The sequence below is a fragment of the Dermochelys coriacea genome, chromosome 21, assembly GCF_009764565.3.
Source record: "Dermochelys coriacea isolate rDerCor1 chromosome 21, rDerCor1.pri.v4, whole genome shotgun sequence".
NCBI classification, from domain to species: Eukaryota; Metazoa; Chordata; order Testudines; family Dermochelyidae; genus Dermochelys; species Dermochelys coriacea.
The window spans coordinates 4,514,901-4,542,253 of record NC_050088.1 but is presented as its reverse complement, the minus strand read 5'-3'; the positions used below and the strand labels follow the sequence as shown (position 1 = coordinate 4,542,253).

At 45.2% G+C, this 27,353-nt stretch overlaps 1 protein-coding gene across 3 annotated transcripts in view; it reads right to left on the bottom strand.

Annotated features, from left to right (window-relative positions):
* PLXNA2 (plexin A2) overlaps positions 1 to 27,353 on the bottom strand; it is a 322,201-nt gene that overhangs the window by 68,241 nt on the left and 226,607 nt on the right. For all 3 annotated transcript variants that reach the window (XM_038379948.2, XM_038379947.2, XM_043500603.1), the window contains 4 exons: positions 23,209 to 23,409; positions 20,305 to 20,401; positions 17,940 to 18,130; positions 5,894 to 6,045 (listed from right to left, as the gene is read on the bottom strand). In XM_038379948.2, coding sequence (XP_038235876.1) covers positions 5,894 to 6,045; positions 17,940 to 18,130; positions 20,305 to 20,401; positions 23,209 to 23,409 — 641 coding nt within the window. The remainder of the gene's footprint in view (positions 1 to 5,893; positions 6,046 to 17,939; positions 18,131 to 20,304; positions 20,402 to 23,208; positions 23,410 to 27,353) is intronic.

Here is a 27,353-nt window from a genome sequence, read left to right as displayed (position 1 = left end):
GAGTCATTAATATAATAAAAGAATAATAATAACAACAACAATAATAATAATACTTTGCACTTCGGTAGCATCTTTCAACCAGTGGTCTTAAAGCACTTTACAAACACTAAGGCTGTGTCTACATTAAGAACTAGGGGTGTAAATGTGCTGCTCACCTACATTTTCTTGTGCTAGCGCTCATCGAGCTCGTGTGAGTATAAAAAAGCAGCATCGCCAGGGTAGCTCCGGTACTGGTGGCACAACTGAGCTGTGCCAAGTACAAACCCACCTGAAACACACACTTGGCATGACTCAGCCGTGCCTCCAACGCTGCCTCCCAGGCTACCGCAGCCAAACAGATATTTATACTTACATTAGCTTAATGAAAACTAGTGTGAGTATGTGTACATCACAACCCTAGTTCAAAGTGAAAAGGAGTACTTGTGGCACCTTAGAGACTAACAAATTTATTAGAGCATAAGCTTTCGTGAGCTACAGCTCACTTCATCGGATGCATTTGGTGGAAAAAACAGAGGAGAGATTTATATACACACACACAGAGAACATGAAACAATGGGTTTATCATACACACTGTAAGGAGAGTGATCACTTAAGATAAGCCATCACCAGCAGCAGGAGGGGGAAAGGAGGAAAACCTTTCATGGTGACAAGCAAGGTAGGCTAATTCCAGCAGTTAACAAGAATATCAGAGGAACAGTGGGGGGTGAGGTGGGAGGGAGAAATACCATGGGGAAATAGTTTTACTTTGTGTAATGACTCATCCATTCCCAGTCTCTATTCAAGCCTAAGTTAATTGTATCCAGTTTGCAAATTAATTCCAATTCAGCAGTCTCTCGTTGGAGTCTGTTTTTGAAGCTTTTTTGTTGAAGGATAGCCACTCTTAGGTCTGTGATCGAGTGACCAGAGAGATTGAAGTGTTCTCCAACTGGTTTTTGAACGTTATAATTCTTGACGTCTGATTTGTGTCCATTCATTCTTTTACGTAGAGACTGTCCAGTTTGGCCAATGTACATGGCAGAGGGGCATTGCTGGCACATGATGGCATATATCACATTGGTAGATGCGCAGGTGAACGAGCCTCTGATAGTGTGGCTGATGTGATTAGGCCCTATGATGGTATCCCCTGAATAGATATGTGGACAGAGTTGGCAACGGGCTTTGTTGCAAGGATAGGTTCCTGGGTTAGTGGTTCTGTTGTGTGGTGTGTGGTTGCTGGTGAGTATTTGCTTCAGATTGGGGGGCTGTCTGTAAGCAAGGACTGGTCTGTCTCCCAAGATCTGTGAGAGTGATGGCTCGTCCTTCAGGATAGGTTGTAGATCCTTGATGATGCGTTGGAGAGGTTTTAGTTGGGGGCTGAAGGTGATGGCTAGTGGCGTTCTGTTGTTTTCTTTGTTGGGCCTGTCCTGTAGTAGGTGACTTCTGGGTACTCTTCTGGCTCTGTCAATCTGTTTCTTCACTTCAGCAGGTGGGTATTGTAGTTGTAGGAATGCATGATAGAGATCTTGTAGGTGTTTGTCTCTGTCTGAGGGGTTGGAGCAAATGCGGTTATATCGTAGCGCTTGGCTGTAGAGAATGGATCGAGTGGTATGATCTGGATGAAAGCTAGAGGCATGTAGGTAGGAATAGCGGTCAGTAGGTTTCCGATATAGGGTGGTGTTTATGTGACCATCGCTTATTAGCACCGTAGTGTCCAGGAAGTGGATCTCTTGTGTGGACTGGTCCAGGCTGACGTTGATGGTGGGATGGAAATTGTTGAAATCATGGTGGAATTCCTCAAGAGCTTCTTTTCCATGGGTCCAGATGATGAAGATGTCACCAATGTAGCGCAAGTAGAGTAGGGGCATTAGGGGATGAGAGCTGAGGAAGCGTTGTTCTAAGTCAGCCATAAAAATGTTGGCATACTGTGGGGCCATGCGGGTACCCATCGCAGTGCCGCTGATTTGAAGGTATACATTGTCACCAAATGTGAAATAGTTATGGGTGAGGACAAAGTCACAAAGTTCAGCCACCAGGTTAGCCGTGACAGTATCAGGGATACTGTTCCTGACTAGGCAGCTCTCCAACACCACTTTCTACAAGCCATTACCCTCTGATCCCACTGAGAGTTACCAAAAGAAACTACAGCATTTGCTCAAGAAACTCCCTGAAAAAGCACAAGAACAAATCCGCACAGACACACCCCTGGAGCCCCGACCTGGGGTATTCTATCTGCTACCCAAGATCCATAAACCTGGAAATCCTGGACGCCCCATCATCTCAGGCATTGGCACCCTGACAGCAGGATTGTCTGGCTATGTAGACTCCCTCCTCAGGCCCTTCGTTACCAGCACTCCCAGCTATCTTCGAGATACCACTGACTTCCTGAGGAAACTACAGTCCATTGGTGATCTTCCTAAAAACACCATCCTAGCCACTATGGATGTAGAAGCCTCTACACCAACATTCCACACAACGATGGACTACAAGCCGTCAGGAACAGTATCCCCGATACTGTCACGGCTAACCTGGTGGCTGAACTTTGTGACTTTGTCCTGACCCATAGCTATTTCACATTTGGTGACAATGTATACCTTCAAATCAGCGGCACTGCGATGGGTACCCGCATGGCCCCACAGTATGCCAACATTTTTATGGCTGACTTAGAACAACGCTTCCTCAGCTCTCGTCTCCTAATGCCCCTACTCTACTTGCGCTACATTGATGACATCTTCATCATCTGGACCCATGGAAAAGAAGCCCTTGAGGAATTCCACCATGATTTCAACAATTTCCATCCCACCATCAACGTCAGCCTGGACCAGTCCACACAAGAGATCCACTTCCTGGACACTACGGTGCTAATAAGCGATGGTCACATAAACACCACCCTATATCGGAAACCTACTGACCGCTATTCCTACCTACATGCCTCTAGCTTTCATCCAGATCATACCACTCGATCCATTGTCTACAGCCAAGCGCTACGATATAACCGCATTTGCTCCAACCCCTCAGACAGAGACAAACACCTACAAGATCTCTATCATGCATTCCTACAACTACAATACCCACCTGCTGAAGTGAAGAAACAGATTGACAGAGCCAGAAGAGTACCCAGAAGTCACCTACTACAGGACAGGCCCAACAAAGAAAATAACAGAACGCCACTAGCCATCACCTTCAGCCCCCAACTAAAACCTCTCCTATGCATCATCAAGGATCTACAACCTATCCTGAAGGACGAGCCATCGCTCTCACAGATTTTGGGAGACAGACCAGTCCTTGCTTACAGACAGCCCCCCAATCTGAAGCAAATACTCACCAGCAACCACACACCACACAACAGAACCACTAACCCAGGAACCTATCCTTGCAACAAAGCCCGTTGCCAACTCTGTCCACATATCTATTCAGGGGATACCATCATAGGGCCTAATCACATCAGCCACACTATCAGAGGCTCGTTCACCTGCGCATCTACCAATGTGATATATGCCATCATGTGCCAGCAATGCCCCTCTGCCATGTACATTGGCCAAACTGGACAGTCTCTACGTAAAAGAATGAATGGACACAAATCAGACGTCAAGAATTATAACGTTCAAAAACCAGTCGGAGAACACTTCAATCTCTCTGGTCACTCGATCACAGACCTAAGAGTGGCTATCCTTCAACAAAAAAGCTTCAAAAACAGACTCCAACGAGAGACTGCTGAATTGGAATTAATTTGCAAACTGGATACAATTAACTTAGGCTTGAATAGAGACTGGGAATGGATGAGTCATTACACAAAGTAAAACTATTTCCCCATGGTATTTCTCCCTCCCACCTCACCCCCCACTGTTCCTCTGATATTCTTGTTAACTGCTGGAATTAGCCTACCTTGCTTGTCACCATGAAAGGTTTTCCTCCTTTCCCCCCCCCGCTGCTGGTGATGGCTTATCTTAAGTGATCACTCTCCTTACAGTGTGTATGATAAACCCATTGTTTCATGTTCTCTGTGTGTGTGTATATAAATCTCTCCTCTGTTTTTTCCACCAAATGCATCCGATGAAGTGAGCTGTAGCTCACGAAAGCTTATGCTCTAATAAATTTGTTAGTCTCTAAGGTGCCACAAGTACTCCTTTTCTTTTTGCGAATACAGACTAACACGGCTGCTACTCTGAAACTAGTTCAAAGTGTAGACATAACCTTAGCTGCTCACAGTCCCCCCGGTAAGAACAGTAGCTAATGTTATTATCCCTATTTTAGAGATGCAGAAACTGAGGTACAGAGTGATTAAAGTAACTGGCCTAAACTGACACAGCAAATGAAGGGAAGACCTTGGAATAGAACTCAAAAATCCTGACTTGCAGTCTCCTGCTCAAACGACTGGACTATATTATTTAAAATAAGGGATCTTCCCAGCCTGAAATCTCTTCTCCTTACCTCTTGGGATGACCGAAACCCCCATTTCAGTTTACAATACCAGCATTGCCGATCTGAGCCGCAGGTAACTGAGATGGACTCAGACTTCACTCAGTGTTTACGAGTGCGTAGTCAGGGGAATATGAGTGAGATTAAGTCTGACTATCCAATGGGGAACTCAAGCTGAATGTAATCCACCTGAGCTCCAGAGCTCACCAGAGAAATTCTCCTTTGCCCTGGCCTTACAGACAAGTTCATCTTGCTGAGCAGTTCGTTGTCCTTTCTGTAAAATCTGTATTTAGTCCACATGAAAGGAATCGAGTCCCCAGGAACAAAGTACTTTAGCTAGAGACAGCACAGAAACAGCTCAGGGAGTGGCAGGATCACCTCTAGGCATGAAAGGGGAGCTCAGTCTTCACAGCCCCTCTGCTGGGACTGCCAGCAAGGGGGTGAATTAAAGCTTTTAGTGACAGACATGTCCTCTGCTTTGGGAACTAGACTGAGACCCACCAAACTCATTTCACTCAAGCCATCAAAGAACAACCACTTTCAGCGGCTACAGACCCATGGGCAGATCCATTCTCAGTCCCTTGTGTCTCTCCTCTCTCTCTCCGACTTGCTCTGACAGTGTATCTGTACTTGGCGGCCAGAGCACCTTGCCAGTGCAGCAAAGATTACTCAATAAAAGAAGTTGCTTAACATATTCCATTTTGCCCACACTGCATGAATGCATCTCCTGCTCTCGTAGGCATATTGGCACCTTGGCGAAAATAAAATAGAACTTTCCCCCCCAAAACACAAACCCTCAAAAAACCCCAACCACCAACAAAAAAACCCCCACCCCAACAAGAAATGGGGACATATGTCACTTTGGGAGATTTATTTGCCTGTCCTCTGTTACACGCCTATTTTCTAATTTTCAGCTGACATTTTTCTCAGTGAAATAAATGAATTGACTCCAGTGGAGGCCTATTCGGATTAAACTGCTGTCACCCACCACCTCACATGCCTAACAAATGGTTGCCTGCAGCCAGAGGCGCGGGATGTATTCCAACCAGAGGAAGGGAGAGGTGGAAAGGCTGAGGGTAAACAGCAAGGTGCTCATCAGAAAAATTGCTTAGCAAAGCAGGAGCCATGGTGCAGAAGGAAACAAAATGCTTAATAAACCTTTAAAAGGGTCGGTTAATCCCTGGGATGAAATCCAAGCGCATGACCCTTAGCTGTTGTAAACTGGCACAGTGCCATTTAAGTCAGGGGAGCTACATCAGTTTACAACCACTGAGGATCTGTTCCCCAAGCCATTACCGCAGCTCTGTAGAGCAGGGAGGAGAGAGGCAGGCAGTGACTGGAGCACATCTCTGACTCATGGGCTGACTGTGCATTCGCTTTCATCACAAAGAACAGGCCTTCTAAAGGGCTGATAGATCGGGTGCTGTACACCAAGGCGCCAGGAAACCCAAGGCATTCACTACTAGTGAACTCTAAGAGCTGGGCCGAGTGCACTTACTGCTCTGCGATGACGTACTGCTCCTGCAGGGGAGTGCACTGCACCCCCGCCACCTGCACGTTGTGGGCAATCTCTGAGAAATCCAGCCCCAGATTCACGCCATGGATCGTCACTCGTGTCCCTCCTTCTGGGGGCCCTGACACTGTCAGGATCTGGAGAGGAAACAAAATACAGCATCTGCATTACTATTGTCTCTTAGCAGGTGCCTTGAGCTTGCTCGTGTCCTGGCACTTTCTTTGCACCAGGTCTGGAGGGATCCCTCGAAGGGCTGGCAGCTGTAACCAACCGACTGGCAGCCTATTAATGCTGCAGACAGGAGGTGAGATCATCCTGCCAACTTCTCCTCACCGTTCCCCACCAGCAGAGGCTGAAGAGGTGCAGCGTGATAGGAAAGAGCTAATCCATTGTACTTCCTCACAGCAATTCTGCTCCTGCAGCAATGGGGATGCTGTGGGCCTGCATGCTGGTAAATCAGCACAGCTGCACGCAAGAAGCTTACACAGTCACTTGGCATGACCCCACAGCACTTACCCGCCAATGACTTACTCTGCCCACATGCACCATTAAGGGCTGCCATTCGCCTCTTCAGCCCATTGGGGGAGTAATGCCAATTAATTCATCAACACAGGGAAATAATGGGGAAATAACCCAGGGATCCTCTCAGACCCACTGGGCTCTGCAGATGGAGCTTATTTACAGCACAGTGGTTCATTCACACAAACACCTTGACTTTACCAGGTCAGGACCTGGGAGAGTCTTTGGATGGTTTCCCCACAAAGCCCAGTGCTTCCTTCACCTGTTTTGTTGTATAATGAATTTTATTGTGCAAGCTGAACACAAGCACCGAACACTGCAACCTACACCATTTCCACCAGGCTCCTTGGGGCAGCCAGAGACTCCCGTCATCATCCCCAGTCCAGCACACACCTCTCACTTCCATGCCACATAGCACGCACAGACATCTTGCAGTTGTCATGGGAGCCAGCGTCTGTGCCTACAGTGTCGGAACCGAAGATGGCTGGAATGCTGCAGCTGGCAGAGGCCTGAACAATATTAGCAGCAGAAAAGTCTGCTAGAAAGCTAGGATCAGCTCCCTTTTTATAGACTTGTACATAAGATCATAACCTTAAAGAAGTGGGCTGCTGCTTTGGAGAACTTCATTACATTCTGCCTTGGATGGTCTCTGAATTTTAATACCACGTTTTATTAGTGAGTAAGGCAACGAGAAGCACTTCAAACAACTCTTTGAAATGCTAAAGGGTGAGGAGTACATTCTAAAGATGTCCATTTACAGTGTACCTCAATCAGGATTGCCTCTGTTCCAATTGCTATAGGATTTCATTAAAGATCACTCTCCCTCCCCAGCCAGTGGCATGCACTAGGATAGTGTGAGACCATGGGATTGGGACCCAAGAGTCCCGGGTTCTATTCCTGGCTTTTCCACTGGCTTGCTGTGAGGCCTTGGGAAAGTCTCTGTGCCTCAGGTCCTTGTCTGTAAAATGAGGATAGGGATAGAGACTCTCCATTTGTGAAGCACTTTGAGACGGATGGTGAAATCGCTAGTTAAGTCTAAAGGATTATTATTAATGCAAGATTGATTTAGACCTGTCTTAATCCCCAGCCCTTGGTTACCAACTCCAGCTTTTTGACCCTCCCACCATCCTACCCAACTTTTCTGACCAGCTGCCCACTTCCCCCAGGATCTCAGAACAGCTTCGTAGGTGGGATCTGCATTGTTAGTACATGGAAGGAGATGAAATGTAACACATAAACACTGATAAATCATTCATGTTAGCAAATATCCCTCTCTTTCAGTACCTCATCAAAGCAGCCCTCCTTGGAACCCCTGCATATCATGTTCTATTACATCTCCTTGCTACGGATTTAATTGGCATGTGCCCCACCCCGTGACCTCTATGGATGATCCCTTTTTAAACCCTTCCACTTACCTAACACTGGCCTCCTCACATATCCACTACCAGCAGTGCAGGAGCCTTCTCTGCAGCATCTGCTGTCTCGAATAGCCTCCCTGTATCTTTCTACCTCATCTTTCTGTTTCCCATCTCCTTTCAAATTTCAGCTGAAAGTATTTCTTTTCCCCCTCACTTATGTTACTTAATTTCTCTCTCTTCACTTCTGCTCCTATTTATTAACAACTCTGAAGCTGTATTATTTAATTTGGCAAAATGTTCTAGGTTGCAACTTGCTATATAGACCATATAATATACAGCTGCACTGTGTTTTAAAATATCTTTTCTCTGCACTGCCTATGCCTCAATTTCTCTCTCTTTGCACTCTGGGCCTTATGACTGAAGGCTTTAATTTATTCACTGTACAGTCTCTGTTGCACCGCTGCTTTCTACAACTCATACCACGTAGCATGTCTTGCACCATTTAGCTCTGTAAAGCACTGTGCTCCCAAAGAAGACACTATACAAAAATCAAGTTGTATTGTATTATACTGAACACTGAAAGTCTGGGCTGCTAATGTTTACCCATCACCAAAACACAATTCTTGACAGTGTACTTTCCTTACGACTGTAAATTAATTTAAACCCTGTTTATTGCAGTATTTACACTACAGGATGCGTTGATTTATCACACATCCAAAACCCACCCCTGTAGGTTGCCATTTTCTGACCCAACTGCAACTGACAAAACCAGACTGTGTTACCAAACAAAACAACATTTTTTTTTATTTTGATAATGTCCTGACCTGGAAAATGCCCGAACCAGAATTCCATTCGACCTAGATTTTAGGGGCTGCTAATTGAACAGTTTTGAAATAACTGTGCCAAAGAGCAGCCCCAGGGTTAGGACAGATGCATTCAATTAATTACAGCTGGGGAGATTCAGTCAAAATCACAGAAAGGAGCAAAGTCTTAGAGGTCCAGTTGTTCAGAACTTTGGTGACCTCCTCTGAGCAGAACTGGACCTGGCCTATGCACTGTACGACACATTTGCGACTGCTATGTTGAGACGGCGGCGGCAGCTGGATTTTGGGTTATTTTTTACATGCAATGTTCAGACCCTATACTTATGCGGATGCACAATCCAATTATGCACAGCAAGTCTGACCCGAGGCTGCTGCTGACATCACAGTGAATTTCAGTGACAGCAAGTCACACTTGGAGGATGCATGAACTGGAGACAGGAGATTCTCGTTAAGAATAATCTCATTGTCTGTTCTGAGATGCAGGAGGAAACCGTTCCCATGTAACAAGACCATCTCATTCTATTTAATACCTCTTCCCATGTGTCTATGTTGTTATACTGTGCTCATCACCATGATATTTTAGGTTTCAGAGTAGCAGCCGTGTCAGTCTGTATTCGCAAAAAGAAAAGGAGAACTAGTAGCACCTTAGAGACTAACAAATTTATTTGAGCATAAGCTTTCGTGAGCTACAGCTCACTTCAGTGGACTGTCCAATGAAGTAAGCTGTAGCTCACGAAAGCTTATGCTCAAATAAATTTGTTAGTCTCTAAGGTAACACAAGTACTCCTTTTCTTTTCATGATATTTTACTTATCTCTTCCTAAAACAAATCTGGACTGTCACTAGAACATCTTTTATCAATTAAAACGGGATTGGGAGTAAGCATTCCTGAGTTCTGTTCCCAGCTCTGCAACTGCCTCATTGTGTGGCCTGAGCAAGTCACTTCCCTGCTCTCTGCCTCAGTTTCCCCATCTGTAAAATGGGACACTGATGCTGATTCTTTTGTGCAGAGTATATTGAGACTATTAGGTGAAAGTATAATGTTTTGCATTTGCACAGATCCTATCTTCATAAAAGTGCAAGAATATAACCAAAGTGACAGGAGAGATGATATTATAAAGCCTGGGGTAGCTGCACCAGTGCAAACTCCTACTGTACATAGGCAAAGCTGCTGTTCTTACTGGTGCTACTTACTCCAGCTTGGAACCAGGGTAAGCTGCAGCAAAGCAAATCACAGCTTACCCTGTTTGCACTGGTGTGGTGACACCGCGGCTGGAATCAGGGCAAATCCTCAGTGCAGGTCAGTGTATTCTGCACTATCCAGCCTTCTCCTGGGCAGTTCAGATATTAGAGGTTCATTACCCCTGTAAGGGGTCAATATTCAGGTTTACTATTTTAAATGGAGTTATCAAGCAGTTCAGTTTAAACAAACACTGGATTAGTTTATAATAAAAAAAAATAAAACAAGATGATTTAACTACGCAGAGAGTTTAAGTGAGAACAAGTATAAGGTATTAAAGTCAGAAATGGTTAAAAGAGAAATAAAGATAAACCATTTCTAGTAGCTAAAACTTAACAAGCTAGACTTGGTTCAAGGTAAAATCCTTACCACAGATCGCAGCAAAAGGGCTGACCAAATTCTCAGGTCAGGAATTCCCTTAAGTCAGAGGGCTGGTTCCTTTGTCATCTTAGGTGAAAGAAAGATTGGGAGAGATAGCTTGGGGAGTTTTTGCCCCTCGCTTTTATAGTCCAGTCACCCTTTGAATTGCATTTTCTTGAGGGTTACCCTTTATAAAGTGCCTTCCAGCTGTGAGGACGGAGACATGGAATCTTATGGTGAAAGACGTTCCATGTTGTTTGCTAAAATGCAGATTGACTTGTTCCTTTCCCACTTTGTTGCCAAAGAATGGCCAATTGACCACTGACTGCCAATTTACTTTGATTAAGTCACCCCATCCCCAGACTTGTCTGGTAAACACACATTCGTCATAATTTCAACTTATGTTCTTAACTCTTAATACAAATTACGTACATACATCACACAAGCATATTGATGATCACTGTGTTATTAGTTTTTAAATGATACCTCACAAGATATATTGTGCACAAAGATTACAATAATGTGTAGGGTATGAATACAGGGGTGCTCTGAGTCACAGATATTACTGCATTACTGCACCTATTTTATAGACAGGGAAACTGACACAAAGAGCAGCAGTGATTTATCTAGGGTCACCCCACAAATCAGTGGCAGAGCCAGGACAAGAACCCTGAAGTTGTGACTCCAAGTCACCCCTACACTAACCATCAGACCCCATTCCCCTCTCAGAGCAGGGAACAGAACCCAGGAATCCTGATTCCCAGCTCTCCCGCCCTTACCTACCATTAGAAAGTGTTCCCTCCCCTAAGGTAGGATCCAGTTTCTTTAGCATCATTAATGTTTCTGGTCACCCCAGTTGTATGGTTCACTATTTCCAATGTAAAACAACACAGAACTACCAAAAGTAGGGTCTGTGTGTGGGATGGAGATGTGACTTGCAGCTGATCCTAAGGATGTCCTTGCTACAGTCAGAGGTGAGCCAGACAGTCCTGCAGTATAAGTGACTATCATACCACGTCACACTCAGCATCAAAGAGACAATGAAAAGGATAAAAGTCCCAGCCATGCAAAGAGTAGCAAAAAAAATTACCAAAGTGTCATTTACCTTCTTTCTTATTTTTTTTGTCCTTTTATTTTTTTATTATGTTCTAAGCTAGCTGGATCTCAGCTGTTGAGCCCAGCAGGTACCCAGCACATAAGCATCCCTAGCTCCTCATCCCGGCATGATCCCTCCTTGTCTCTGTCTTAGCTAATAGCACATTCAGAACCTAATTGTTATCTCAGCAGAGCAACTCCATTATTCAGCCTGACACTACCCCCCTTTAGTTGTTTGTTGCAGTGATGTTATATTAATGAGGCCTGCAAACAAATGAATAGGAGATCAGAGAGTTGCTTGTTCTCAAGAAAACTGCTTTTTTATTTATTTATCACGGAGGCTGCAGACATTAGGGAAGTTTTATGCTGATAAAGAAGGGACACTGCCGATGGAGGCAAGGGCATGAACTCAGGTCCTATAAATGGAAGGACTGTATGTTAACTGTAATTAATTTCCTTTCGTTTTGGTGACAATATGGTTTCTCCTTGGCATTTACACATCCCCCCGTGATTCTGGGAACTTGGATGCAAGAGCACTGGGTTAGGGTATGAGAACAAGAGTGCTGAACTGACTGGAGAGAAGGAAGCTAACTGCAAACAGGATAAATGGTGAAGAGTCTGTCAGTGGGAATGATCCAAGAGCTTAGTTACATGGGCCAGTATAGGGGGCCAAACTCGGCGCTCTGTTCCACTGGTGCAACCCTATTGAACCCTACACTAACCGTCTGTCTGGTGCCCCTAAAACTCAGACCCCTGAAAATGGAACACATTGATTTGTCAGCACAAGCAGAACCATATCGTCTGCTCGTGTCAAGCTCAGAGTCCACTTAGGTCAATCCCCTAAGATTCAAACCTTCCCTGGAGAGACCCCTCATGCCTCCGGCTTTGAAGGAGACACACAGGCTGGGTTATGGAGACAACCAATCTGCAATAACCACAGCTAAGCTATGCTCTCTTTTCCTTGGATGGAGACCGCCAATATTACTTTCCAAGTTGGACAGCGATAAAATATTCTATGGCAGTGCTCAGCCCACAGCTAGCATGAATGCTGCAGGGATGGAATCTCCAGCTCAGATCATGGGCAGCTTAGCTGCAAGTTGTTTTGTGGTTTTATTTCTCCTGCCTAACTCAAGGAGAAGAAAATAAGACTTCTTAAATGTTACAACTGTCAGAATAATTTAGTATGAGGGAAACTGCCGGCGGAGCCTATTTTGCTCCTGGCGTCTTGTAACCCAGCCTTGTGCAAACAGTACAAATGCTTGTGGGAAAGAAAGAGGGAGTTGCGTTGCATTGAAGGGGGAGAGGGGAGAAGTTTATTTATTGTTAAAAGATTATTGAAAAATAAAAAAGGAAACAAAACGCCTTTGAGATAACAGATCTCTGATCCCATCAGGCTGGAATAATTGGGGTTAGCGTCACATGGCATCAGATGGAAGCAAGCAGGTGGTGCTCTCAATTCAATGGCTACATAACCAAGGTGACATTCACCCCTGGGCAAAGGAGCAGCGTGCACAGCCTCTGCACCACTTAAGTTCACCTTAAGCCTAAATTTAAGCATATGCTTAAGGGTTTTGCTGAATCAGAACCTAAGTAAACACAAGGGCCTTAAATCATGGTTCAGAGAGGGTTAAGAGCCACAGGGGCCTTGTACTTTGTGTCCAGAGGGAAATTCGCACAGAGAGTGATCGTTGTCGGTGCCTTGAGAGGTTTTAGTTAATTCCCTGTATGCCCTTTTTTATTTTAAATTAACAGACACTGGCCTGTGGAAATTCTGCTGCCATGCCACCTGAGCCGAGGCTGCTGCAGCTTAGAAAGACTTCCAAGCTGGCAGCGCCTCCTGGTTATTAGGAAAACAAGTCAAATGAGCTTGGGGATGTCTAAGTAGCCACACAAGGACATCTCACCCTAAGATCAAGCATGGAGCCCCTTACCTGGGTGATCCAGCTCTGGATCGACCAGGTCTAGATGACCAGAACAGGCCTTCACCCATCGGGGTAGGTAAGCAGAGTACCGTGCTGCTAGGTGAGGTGAATCTTTTGAGTAAGCCCTTACAAATTAAGGTTCATTCTATCGAGGCACCTTTAATAAAGCCAGGGCTTTGTCCTTTGCCAATTTCCCCACTCCTTCCACCAATGTGTTTGTACACCAGCTGGTTGCCACAGAGGCGGCTGCATTTCATCGGCAGCAGTGCACATTCCATACAGTGCTTTGAGATTAGTGATGCTGAAAAGGCATCATGAAAAAATAATACATTATTCAGTCGCCAGTGAAATCAACCCGTCCCTGTAGACTGGGTAAGGTTATAGCACCATTTATTCCCTCACAATATCTGGGGCTCTCATGAGATAACCATTCTGGATTCCTGTCTGTGGACACAAGAATCTAACTCTATGTTGATAACTGGAAGAAACATAAGCGCAGACACTGAGTGTGTACACACGTGTGCATGTCCATGCATGCACCTATTGGAGTGTCTGAGCTCCAGCAGAAGGGTGAGCTGGAGAAAAAATAACATTCAGAAGTTCAAATGTTAGATAAGGAGAGTATTGCTAGATGAGAGACTTTCACTTGCCCATACTAGAATCTTATGTATTTCACTTGACAAGGCCATATTCTGCTCTGCTACACCAGCGTAAACCCTGAGCAACTCCACTGAAGTCAAAAACGTTACTCCAGATTTGCAAAGGGAAGAATACAGCCTCTTCTCTCTTTCACTCTGCTAGAAAATGTAGCATTGCCTGAATCCTTCTTTTCTGTTGAGGTTAATGTTTCTCATGATCTTAAACTGCAGGGAGTTAGTGAGCTTACATAGAGCTGGAGAAAGCATTAAATAGGAAACCAATGAAAACTTGTCACACTGGGTCAGGAGTCCTGTGGCATTTCAATTTGCCAAGGGTTTCCTTTTCTCTAGGTTGAGCTAACTATGAGCTCAGATGCACCCTGGTGGCTGCTGTCAGGGACAGCCATCAATGGTTCCAAGGGGAATTTTATTACAGCAAGGATGCTGGGGGAAAAAAAGATTGAGCTCCTAACCTGACTTTTATATAAATCAAGAGACTCTTGGACTGCTCCCTGTTGAGGGAGGCCTACAACACACTCTCCTGGGGTGGACCTGTAAAACCAAGCTACAGCTTGTAAAATAATCCAAAACTGACGTTTGATTTAGGAGAGGCAGCAATCCCTGAACTCATTCCACCAAGCTCGGCTGCTTGATTTCTTAACCTGCTGATCTCTTTGCACAATCAGCACCGCCATTATCCTTCCTTTTCTACAGCCCTGCAGACCTAGTACATTTTAGTCTCTAAAAACCAGCAGTGGTGAAACTGTACAAGAGATGGGGATGCAAGATCTTTTTGGTTAAAAGCTGTGATTTGACTGGCTGGAAGGCATCTGGAGGGGGCCACATACCAGGCTCCAACAACAAAGGGTGACATGATAGGGCCCAAGTTATGAAAATCACTCGTGTTTTCATAAGACAGACAGGGTGGGGAGAGTCAGGGACGGGGGGTTACTGAACTTGGGTGCCTAACCAGAGTGTCTTGCCAGAGACGCAACATCCATGCAGCTATTTTTAGTGCACTAGCTCAAACCCTGCTACCACAAGTCAGTCTACCCAGGCTGGGAGACTCCCTTCCAGCTGCAGTGTAGACTTACCAACAGAGACCTGAGCACAGGACTGGCAGTTAGGATCTCCCCTCCCGCTGTGGCCTAGGACCAGTCAAACTCTTTGGGCCACATTCAGCCCTGGTGCAACCCCACAAATCTGCCCCAGTGCTTAATGATTGTTTTCTCCCCTTCCTCTTGGTCAAAGGAGGATAATGATATTTACCCGTCTCACCAGGGGTTGTGACCATTAGCATTGTCTGTGAAGTGTTCAGCAGAGGAACAGCATCACATAAATGGTAAATATTATTTTGTTTTTAGAAAAACCCTTGTGTCTGTTTCTTTCTCACAATTTGATGATGATGGAGTGAAATTAATCAGAACCTGACACCTTATAATAATAAGTGTCCTTTCTTGTCAAAAAGTAACAAATTGAAGCATGAACAACAACAACAACATTGAGAGCACAAGGAGGGAGTGGAATGATTTAAGGGGGAAGAGACGGAATGAGGAAAGTGAATCTGAGGAACAGCTTCCGAACCATCACAGGTGTTAGTCTGTAGAGTGTCCTCCAAAGGGCAGTAGTGAAAACACCAACTTATGAGACGCACCCCAAGTCTACACAACAAAAGCTGTGCATAGGCGAACCTATACGACACAGCTGCAATAGCTGGATTCAAGCTAACAATAGCAGTGAAGACAGCGCAAGCTTTAAGGCAAGCTATGAGTGGAGTCCATAACCAGGGTCTCTGCTGGGCTTGTACTATCTGTGCTGAAGGCCGTGCTGTGGTTTCTTCACTGCTACTGTTACTCACACTAGCTGGATTCAAGCTAGTTTAGGTAGGCTAGCTTGTGAAAAGCTTTTGCTGTGTAGATATATCCCTAAAATCCTGGGATCAGAGAAAGCACTGCAGAATAGACTCTAGGGAACTATCCTGAAGGATTCATCAGAGGAGACACCCTGATTTCAGCCAGGTGCTGATGTACCTGCACCCATGCAAACCCTCAGTGTAGACAGGCAACTGGTACTTGCCCCGGGGCAACTTACTCTTAGTTAAAAACAGGCTAAGCTGAGCTGTTACAAATGGCTGCTTGTAGCAGCTTGCCTTGTTTCCATCAAGGGTTTGCACTGATGGCAGTAATGGCCAGAGCAGTAAGGTCTTTCCCCTTCTGACTTCTATGAGTCTGAAAGAGGATCTCACATTTTAATTTGTTAGTAAGTTGAACCCAGCTCTGCAGACTAAACAGATATGCTTAGCCATCCATTTAATGAGAACATAAGAACATCCACACTGGGTCAGACCCAAGGTCCATCTAGTCCAGTATCCTGTCTTCCGACAGTGGCCAATGCCTGGTGCCCCGGGGGAATGAACAGAACAGGTAATCATCAAGTGATCCATCCCCTGTCACCCATTCCCAGCTTCTGGCAAACAGAGGCTAGGGACACCATCCCTGCCCATCCTGGCTAATAGCCATTGATGGACCGATCCTCCATGAATGTATTTAGTTCTTTTTTGAACCCTGTTATAGTCTTGGCCTTCACAACATTCTCTAGCAAAGAGTTCCACAGGTTGACAGTGCGTTGTGTGAAGAAATACTTCCTTTCGTTTGTTTTAAACCTGCTGTCTAGTAATTTCATTTGGTGACCCCTAGTTCTTGTGTGATGAGAAGGAGTCAATAACGCTTCCTTATTTACTTTCTCCACACCAGTCATGATTTTATAGGCCTCTATCGTATTCCCCCCTTAGTCGCCTGTTTTCCAAGCTGAAAAGTCCCAGTCTTATTAATCTCTTCTCATATGGAAGCCGTTCCATACCCCTAATCATTTTTGTTGCCCTTTTCTGAACCTTTTCCAATTCCAATATAAATATATTTTGTGATGGGGTGACCACATCTACACGCAATATTCAAGATGTGGGCGTGCCATGGATTTATACACAGGCGATATGATTTCCATTCTAACCACTGAAATACACAAATACATGGCACTGTTCTATGAAGATCTGTATCAAAATTTAAACCCTGAGGGCCCGAGGCCTTTTCTACACATAGAACTTGCACACCTAGATGTTCTAATGGTCCCCTCTAGCCTTAAACTCTATGATTCTAGGACAATGATTTATTTAAAGTAGTGCAAACCCCCTGTGTGAACAAACTTATTTTGGTGTTAACCAGACTTATATTGGTTAGCTTAAGGCCACTATGAACAGCTCTCTGCTAAATGGAAAATAAGCCACTCAAACCATAATAATGAATTTGCAGGGTTTAACTAAACCTATTTAAAAACTGATTCAGGTTAAACTGGTGCAGCTTGTGTGTAGACAAGGCCTTCATTAAATTGGTGCAAGTTTGTGCACTGAGAAGGCCTGATTGTCCCTTGTGCAGCCATTCTGATTTGGTAACATTTTATGACCACTTTACATGCATTTTGCACAGGGGCAAATGGCAACACATAGTGCAGGGCAATGGAGAATTAGACCTTAAATTTGTACTAGAAACCAGCAAAGCAAGAAATCAAAGGCTTCCTAGACTCAACACTCTGATCTGGCCCCGAGAGCCACCACCAACAGTACAAGCATCACCCCAACAACTGCTTTACAGTTAATAATTCCTCCAGGAGACACCTCATATACGGTCTTAACTCCCTCGCAGGTCTGTAATCCAGAGAAGTCAATTATAGACTAATTACCTCCCTGGCTTAATTAGTATCCAAGGGAGCAGGGCATAGTGGCACCCAGTGCTGAGGGCACATCCAGACAATGACAGAGGGAGAGGTCGGCAGCGAGGGTGTAACCCTTGGTCACATGCTAAGGAAGCAACACATTAATTCTGCGGGAAGCACTGGAGTGTTTTATTCATTCTTCTTCCGTGCAGAATGGAGGATATCTTGTATCTGGGCCAGAAGGGATGCAGCCAGGAACAGGCACAAATCAATCTGGCATTTGAAGCAAGATGAGGTTAAACGGAATGGGCCAGGGATGACAGATAGGCGGACGACAGATAGGCGGATTCGCTGTGGCTGGATTCTCTTACCTCGGTGATGCGGGGATTGGAGCACTTGACGTTCCTGCTGGACCAGTCGAGCCAAGGGTGAATGGGGGAACTGCAGTGCTGCCGGAGGGTGCACTTGGCCTCTCCGCTGCACCAGCCACATTCGAACTTCTGATCTGCTTTCAGGCAAAGGCCGCAGCTCTCCCGCTGGGCTGCGCATTTGTACAGGTGAACTGTGGAGAAGGGAGAGGCATGGACTGAGCACTCAGCTGGAGATTAAATCTTCAGGACCAAAAGAGCTACATCTGCTTATAGCAAGGGTAGAGATGAAGACAGCCCACAATCCCCCTTGACTGATGAAGAGAAGAGACAACCTCATAGGGCAGTGGTGGAGATGCTTGAAAAAGATATGTGTGTGAGGGGGGTGGGGGTGGGGAATAGGGGCTGAAAGGTTGCTGACTAATATATCTGCCTTGAACCTAAATGGCTGTAAATATTCTGCACAGCTCGTGTGGTACCGTCCCTCACATTTGTTTTTGAACTAGCTGATCGGTCCCTGCCTCTCGCTCTCTAACTCAGCTGTTTCTGACTGCCCTGACCACCACAGATGCCCAGGTGACTAGCGCCAGCTGGGACATAAGCAGCACTGTTGCAAAGCTGGACAGCGTAGTTGGAGAACCACAGGGAACGTTCGTCAGGCCCATCAGAGCCATGCACGGTTTTGCTGGCAATGGAGCTCTTATGCCTTCTCATTCCCACTTATCCTTTTTCCATATGTTCTTAGACATTATTGTGCCCATGCTTGCTTTGGAAGGCAGCTTTGAAAACCTCTTTTTAGTTTACTCCATTGGCCTAAACCAAGAAAGAGCTCATTGAAACAATGTCTCCATTTCCAGGAAGCTTGGCAGGGTCTCCAACAGGGCTCCAATGTATCAGGTTCCTCCGAAAATTTCAAAGCATTCAAAAGCAAAATATAGCTCCTATGCGGATAAACAGGAACCTGATGTCCCTACTTCAGCAAATTGGGACTATTAACAGGTATTCTTTTCAGGGGGCTCATCTACTGCTTTCAGTCTATTTTGCTCTGCAATACACTAGATTTTGTCACACAGCCATTTATTATGGTACCAGCTCTATTTTCCTATGACATTCCTCCTATAGCTGGAAGTATAACAGGTTTCTTTCTATATCAGGGCTTGGCTGCACCGGCTTGCTTCAGAGCAGGGCAAACGTAGATTTTCTACAGGCCAGATATTTTAACAGGTCTTTTATAAAAGGAGTGTTGTGGTATCCAGAAGCAAAGTCCACATAATGAAATGCAGTATCCATATGGACTACTGCTACATATAAGTAGTTACTGAGCATATAATAAGAGGCACATACAAAGCGCACACATGAATTTTCACATGATCGGAGGTTTTAGACTTAATATCCTGGTTAAATCTACTTCCCTAAAATTATCACAGGCAATTGCGTTTGAGTGGTGGGCAAGTGGTATTCCCATGTACAACTTGTAAAACACTTGGAGATCCTACAAGGATGCTATATAAATGCAGAGCTGTAGGGAGGTCCAAGCTTGCTTGGGCCAAAGAGATTGAACTACCCTTATTTTTAGCGGTGATGCCACTAGGTTAGTGTTGTTGTGCCTTGGTAAGTCAGTGTATCAAGAGAAACTTGGACTGCTGCTACCCATGTTGTGTGGAGAGACAGAGGGTTTTGCAGTCTGTGGGGCTGTCAAACTAGTATATTTCCAGAGAATTAAATATACTTAATTGAAAATAAAATCCAAAGGTGAAGTTGTTGCTGTTGCAGATTTCTAGTCACTTATTATTTACGCTGAATGCAAATTATTCTCTCTCCCTGCACTCCCATGCCTGTTAAGTTCACGCACTATTCCCTTTGTTGAACTATGCAGCACTATTGTACAAGTGCGTCCCACTGGGATTCCCACATTTCAGTGCCCAACCTGAAAACCTTCGCCGCAATCTTGTGGATGGTTCAGGAGGAGGTCATACTGACCTGTGACAGAGGGGTGTGAGGCAGCCGCATGTGGCAGAGATGTCTCTGAACTGCCTGCAGGTCAATGTGTTTAGTAAAGGCTTCCTTTTTGCAGTGCACAGGCTGCTTTCACTAAGGGCCAATTGTATAATGCTGAGGGTCTGGACCATGGCTAACTGCGGGCTAGAAGTCTGGGCAGAGTCCACACTGGGATCAGAATGGTGCTGGGTACAATGTTGGTGTAACTTGGCTGTGACTAATGGAGTTCTAGCCCAATCTTCCTGTGAACAGAAATTTCTTTTTCTAGAAATGGGCTTGACCACACACTCCCCCCCAAGCCCTTATCAGGTCCCCTCCACCTCACGACCCAAGGGTAAGATCCTGCAGCAGTAAGCCGAGCACCCATTACCTTTCATATCCTCTGGGTTGTCAATAATGAAGTTTCCATTCCACACCACAGCAAAATCCACTGCTAAGTTGCTTATGTCCATCCCATCATAGAGATACTAAGGAACAAGATAAGAACCATGTTTAGGAACGTGCTTGGGAGGATGCGTCAGGAAGAGACACCAGGAAGGAATTTTTATTTATTTATTTTTTAATAACCATGACAACTTCTTGATTAAAACACATGTGATGATGTCTGAGTGACCGACAATTCTAACCCTCATCTCTAGGATCCTGCTTTGGGTCCACATAGTGAGACTCATTTCTCCTTGCCAGGGAAAGATAATTAAAATGAGTTGACGGATCCTGCAAAAGGTAATAGATTAATTATCCCAGACACACTGGCTGTTCTCATAAATACAGCCCCACTATTTAATGAGACCAGGCTGAGGCTCTACACAGTGGCACTTCTGCACAGGAGACAGATTGGGCCAACTTTCCGTCTAACCACGACACTCCATCAATGTAATCAGGAATGTACAAATGTGCTGCAAAGATCTGACAACTTACTACAGAAATATTTCAGACAATGTGCCCTATTCAGGGTGGAGAGGAGTTTTCTAAGTCACCAGCTCAAATCCAGATGAGGGTAGCACTGACTGGAATTCCTGACTCTCTGACAGATGCCCAGGGGCCATACAGATGAGTTTGGAGGTCTCAGACCGTTCTCCTAGTGGACACTTCACAAGTGCCATAACCATAATTAGCACATATTGGGCCCTACGCTGGCAGTCTTTGCAGATAAACCAATGAGTCCAATTATCCAACAAGGAAAATGTGGATGGGACTGTAAAAAGCAAACATATTAATGAAACTCCACCAAAACACTTGACTACTTAGTGTTCCCCCCCTCACAGATTATTTATCCACATCTGTTCCACATCAGCCCTCATGCTGTGAAGCATGATGTGACCTGAATGGAATAAGTACAGGAGTAGACTCATGAGGTCCAGCGTTATAATCCCCACTCTGACACTAGATCACTGTGTAGTCTTGGGCAAGTCACTTGTCTACACACAGAAGTTGCACTGATTTAATGTAGATCTACTTATACTGGTTTAGCGTGCCCATATACATTTACCAACGTGAGCTAAACAATACAAGCCTGGATTAAACAGATATCAAAGTGGCCTCAACAATAGAGTTGCTTGGGTTTAACTAAATCAGTATAAAACCACACCTTTAGTTATATTGGTACAACTCTGTGTGCAGACTAGCCCTTAACTGTCTGCCTCCAGTTTCCCATTTGTATAAAAGGATAATAGGATCTCCCTAAAGCAGGGCTGCTCTGAGTATTTGTTAGGTAATGTTTATAAATCACTTTGGATAGGAAAAGGGCTATTTAGTATTATTACATTTATTATCTACCCTGCAATGGGGCCTACAGAGAGCTAGTGAGGCACAAATATCCAGCGAAATTTAAGACAATTCAGAACCTCATTAATAAGTTCCGAGTATCTGCATGGATTGTTAAAGTAGATCCTTAAGTTTCTGGTTCCACCATCTAGAACCAAGCAACTGTAGCTATCTGTCCATGCACCTTTCTAAAACCCACACTGATACATGACTGGAAATCAGAGACCCAAACTCCTTCACCTGGCCCTTTTTCCTTTTGTAGGCTAGTGTCTTCTGCAAACAAACACAGAGGCCCTTCCTCTGCAGTTTGGAGAATGGCCTTTGTGAAGAGCTGAGATCTGCATTGTGCTGTGAATGCAGCAGAACCTGTGTTTTGTTCTCTACCATGTGCAAGAAAGACTGCAAGAAGTTAGAGCCTTTCCTCTAAGAAGTACGATGATATTCTCTGTTAATGGTTCCAATGGCCTTTGTACAGCTTGAGAAGTTGCTGTAGAATCTCTTGGGCTTTACGTTCATGGGCTGTGCCACGCTGCCACAATGCAGACCAAGCTGCAGTCGTCCCCTGTGTGCATGTCTTTAGTGGCTTATTCGTAGAATTTGTATCACTCTGCGGCTCCCCCAGCTGAGTCCCATTCCCCTCTTTCCTAGCATCACACATTCCATTAAGCTGCCGAGACCTGGAATTTGACAGCTCTCTGATAAGAGGCCAATAATTCTCTCTCTCTCTCTCTCTCTATCTCCTGTGGGAATTAGCTTGCCTTAACACCTTTGTTGTATTCTTCCCCCCACCTGTCCCTGCCCCGCCTTCACTGACCCCCGACAGTCACTGACAGGAGCTGGCAGATAAAGGAACTTCACCCAGCCAGTATTATAATTAAACACCTCACTTGCCTACAGCAGATTCCCATCTGAAATTCAGGATTAGTTTAACCCCTGGATTTTTTTATTCTTTCTGCCTCCCCCTTCCCATTTTCCTTTCATCATTTGCTCTTCTAGTTAAATTTGCCTTACTCACAGTGTCTCCTCGTTGATGTCAACATTGGGATGACTGCTGTGTTAGAGGTGGGATGGCTGGTTTAAATAAAATAAAAAGGCATCTCTGATATTGATAAGAGGAAGCATTGCCTAGTGGGTAGAACATAGTGATGGGAGCCAGGAACAACTCCTGATTCTAGGCCCAGGTCTAACACTGACTTCCTCTGTGGCCTTGGGCAAATTATGTAACCTCACTTAGTTCCCCCATCTGGAAGTAAAGATAACAAAACTTACCTGCCTCACAGCATGTGGAAGGGTTAGTCAATGGTGCAAATTCACCCCAGGAGTAGGCTCTGCAGCTCCCAGATAACCTCATCCATTCAACTCTAAAGCTTCTGCATTCCAGGACACTTGCAGGATGGCTGTTGGGCCCCCTTTATCCTGCCCCTCTTCTATCACTGCAGCCGCTCCCCTCTCTCATTCCAACAATTCCTTCCCTTCTTCCACTTCAATCCCCACAGCACCAGCCCCTTACCGAACTGTTCTGGCACTGGACACTGGAGCTGTTGAAGCGCAGAGCTGGCACACGATGAATAACTCCTTGAATGTTGAGGACACATTCATACCCACGCTGGCCAGACTGGGGCTGGGGCAGGTTTCTGGCTTTCAGTGTGATGGGCTTCACCTCCCCCACTGGGATCAGAATCTCTTCTGTGGGAAACAGCTGTGGGCAGTCCTGGGAGGAGAAAACATGGAGAGAAAGGTGCTCCAGTTACTAGGGGGCCACTTACCTTTATATAAAGTCAGGTCTGAACACACCTGAACTCTAGGCATTTGGGACATTAACCTGGATCTAGATTGGATGGCTGTTTACTAGGACGGGCAGCCAAACACCCCGCACCTATAGTTAGCATGCACTCCAGTGTATTCGATCACAGATAATTCTCTTTGCACTCCTCAGTCTGCCCACAAGACAGAAGATTAAGTGCAGGGAAAAATAACTTTCAGCAATATTTTCTGCGCAGGATATTTTCATTGCAGCCACACAAGAGGGGATGTTATTATTCAGGAAATATATTGAAGCATCATTGTTCCTCCTGGCTTGCTGTGGGTTATACATTTTATCTCTGGAGACGCAAACCCCAAGAGTACCCCCCCACTCCACTCTTCCCTCACAAGCTAGAGGCAATGCATTATCAATTGCTTCAGGTCCCCAATTCCATCGAAGCCCGGTTTTACTGGGAGGTGGATTGGATCCTCCTAACTACACACTGAACACTCATTCTAGGTTTCATTTTTAATCAGGTTTCATTCCTGGGATGCACATCAGTGTCTGTTGCTTCAAAAACAGACTGATCGGTATAGGATATACTTCCCTTTTGCGACTAGGTGCCACTTCTTTCTGTGTTTTATTTTAGAAAAATTATTTCAATATCCTATTAATTTCACAATCTGCAGCCCCAGCCCCAAGCTCACAAACCTATCTCCCTCTTCTCTCTTACCCTACCCCATCATCTAACACTTCTGGCTAGTCTCCAACTGCCCAGCTGGACCTGTATGCAGAAACAGAGATGAGAGGGAAATGGTTTTCTTGACCCATGAACATTTTTGAGATTTCAGATATGTTCCCATTCTGCATCTGGACAAAACAGAGACCTTTCAAAAGTTTCCACAAAAAACCAGAGAGATAGGGAGAGATTCACCCCTCCCAATATAGCCTATAGCCTGGTGGTTAAGGCACTGAGCTGGGATGTGGAAGAGCCAGGTCCAAGCCCTAATCACTGGACTAAATGTTATTCTGGGGCGGGCTCTTAATTCTCTTGTTTTGACTAGAAAGCCCATTCTGGGCCCAAGAAACCTTTCCAACCAGAGTTTCATCGACACTAATCCTTACCTGCAAAAAGTTTTCATTTTGATTAACTGACATTTTCCAGTGAAAACCCCATGTATTGAGAAATTTCCAACTAGCTCTCTGCAGAAAGCCAAAGGTGTCACCAGTACTGATCCTCTCTTAGCTCAGTGATACATGAGTGGGACTTCTGCCACCTGCAGCTGGGCCCAGAAGGAAGCTGAAGGGTTGAGGTGCTGCTCCTGTATGTGAAGCCGCACCTTCTGCTCCCATCCATGCTGATGGGAAGACAGAGGTGTCCAAACGCTCAGAGCTTTGGTTAAAATAAGCACCCTGAAGTTTAGGGCTGAGATTTTCAAGTAGACCCAAGGAAATTAGCACCCAAATCCCAATGAATTTAAATGGGAGATGGACACTTAACTCCCTTAGGCTCTTTAGAAAATCCCAGACTAGATGCTTCTATGAACTCATCTTGAGTCTGCAAAACTGGGTCCCACCTCTAGAAACCGGTACAGACTGGGTAACTGTCCTGAAAGCCCTTCAGCAAATGCTACCTGTAAAACAGATACCTGATTCAAAAAGGGTCCAATTCTGCAATGCTTCCTCGCATGGCATTCCCGCTGAGCTCAGTGGGCATTCTGCGTGCTAAGAGCTAATGCATGTAGGATGGGGCCCTCGCTGAGGGGGAAACGAGGAAACAAAATCAGGTTGCTCTATGCATAGCAATCCAAGTTTACACCAGTATGTGAGATATCTCACCATGCCAGATATAACGCAAAGCTAGCTAAGGAGATGCCAGCTCTCTAAAAGGATGATCTTTGATGTCACTGGAAGCCAGGATGCTAACTCCCCTTCTTCGTCGCAATATCCTTTAGGCCTCAGGAACTTAAATCTCCTAACTCTTCTGGAAATGGTCCCTTTAGACTTCCTAGAGCTTTCTCAGATTAAGCCTGGAAACAGCAAACCTGGCCTGTCATCCTTCAAAATCCTTCTGTTTCATAAAGGGAACATATGATCCTGACAGGAAGGAAGGAAGGTGTTTCTCTGTGGCGGCTAAGTGATTCAAGACAACGGACAGCACAAGCATTTCTCAATCCAGATTCAAGATTCTATTCACCTTCGGGATGAAATCTGGAGCTGTGTCAAGAATAAAACTCTCCTAGTCAAATGCAAATGGTCAGAGTATTATAGACAAAGCCCTAAAACACCATCCTCTTGCCAGGTCAAAGTTACAGCAATTAGAAAGGAAACCAAGAAACCAGAGGGGACTCACAGTGTGGGAAGGGGGCTGCTCAGCTGCAGCCCACAGGGTTGGAGAGGGACTAAACAGAAATTCCACTGTAGGCCTTTCCCGCTGCAGTCTGGAGAAACACACATGGAACTGAAAAGGACAGAGCAGGGAATGGGCTCTTTTCGCCACAGGAACTGGCAGCCTGTCTCCTCAAGAGCTAACAGACTATGACAGATTCTGGGGAAAAGCCTAATATGGCCTGGGATTTAGAAATGGGCCCCCACTGTCTTGTATCAAAAAGAGTAAGGGAAATGGGTTCCTCTCCTGGAATGACAGAGATGAGGGCTTCCTAACAGCTACCCAGAGAGTGGGAAATGACCCTGGATGAAGCACCACACAGCCAGGGCCAAACAGAGAGGCAGTCTCCACTGTCATTGAGTTTAATGGCCCACGGTGGGGAGGTAATGAACTCCTTCCTGAGCTGCAAAGGCTTCCAATACTGACCAGGGATCCAGACAATGAGAGGACTCAAGTGAAAACAGACTTGAATCCTGGATCATTTCACAATCAAAGTAAGCTTTGGGGGTCCTCAGCTTGAGGTGGGAGAAGTGAAAGTTATTTAATCTTTGAAATGTGCTGGCTTTATAAAGCTGGAAACATTTTATTAAATTTTCCATCGAAAACCAGACAAAAATATTTTCTGGGTATTTGCATTAAATGAGCCAACAAAAAATCAAAATGCCACCAGGCCAAAAATTGTGAGTTTGGGAAAAGTGGCAGGAAAAGGTGATAGCCTCTGTTTAAGCACACCGCTGGGAGTCAAAGAAGTCCTCAGTTCTGTTCCCATCTCCTGTCCCTGCCTGGCCAGAATTCCATTATTTAACATATGTATTGTGGTAGAACCTGGAGGTCACTAGTCAGGGATCAGGGCCCCGTTGTGCTAGGCGCTGGACATACACACAATGACAAGACAGCCCAGGCCTCAAAGGGCTTCCAATGCAAGTGTCTGACGAGAGATGAAAGTAACTAACAAAACTTCAAACTTCTGGGCACCTAGAGATGTAGTTAAATAATTTAAATATGCAGGATATCACTGTACAAACAACATTTAGTAGTAAATATCATTACCCTCATTCTACAGATGGGCAAACAGACTCCATCAGGTGAAGTGATTCACACAAGGGAATATAAAACCAGGATGAGAAGCTCGGTCTCTAAATGCCGAGGCAGGATTAGCTACAGTATTTACATGCGCCCTACTACTGCAATACCTGAGCACCTCTCAGTCTTCAAAGTATTTGTCCTCACAACCTCCCTATGAAGTACCGATGGAGGACTGAAGCCCAGGAAAACCTAAGTGACTTGTCCTGTGTCACACAGGAAGTGTGTGTCACAGCAGGGCCCTGACCCAATGTGTCTGAGTGCCAGGCTAGTGCTCTAACCACTGGACAACCCTTTCTATCAATTAAACTAACTCAAGAGCCATCACCACCAGGATCTGGCTCTTTGCATCTATGCAAGTCTCATTAGCAACCATTAGGCAGGCTGAATGAATACCCTGCCCAGCTCACAGGTATACTGACAGGATCTCATCTCTCCA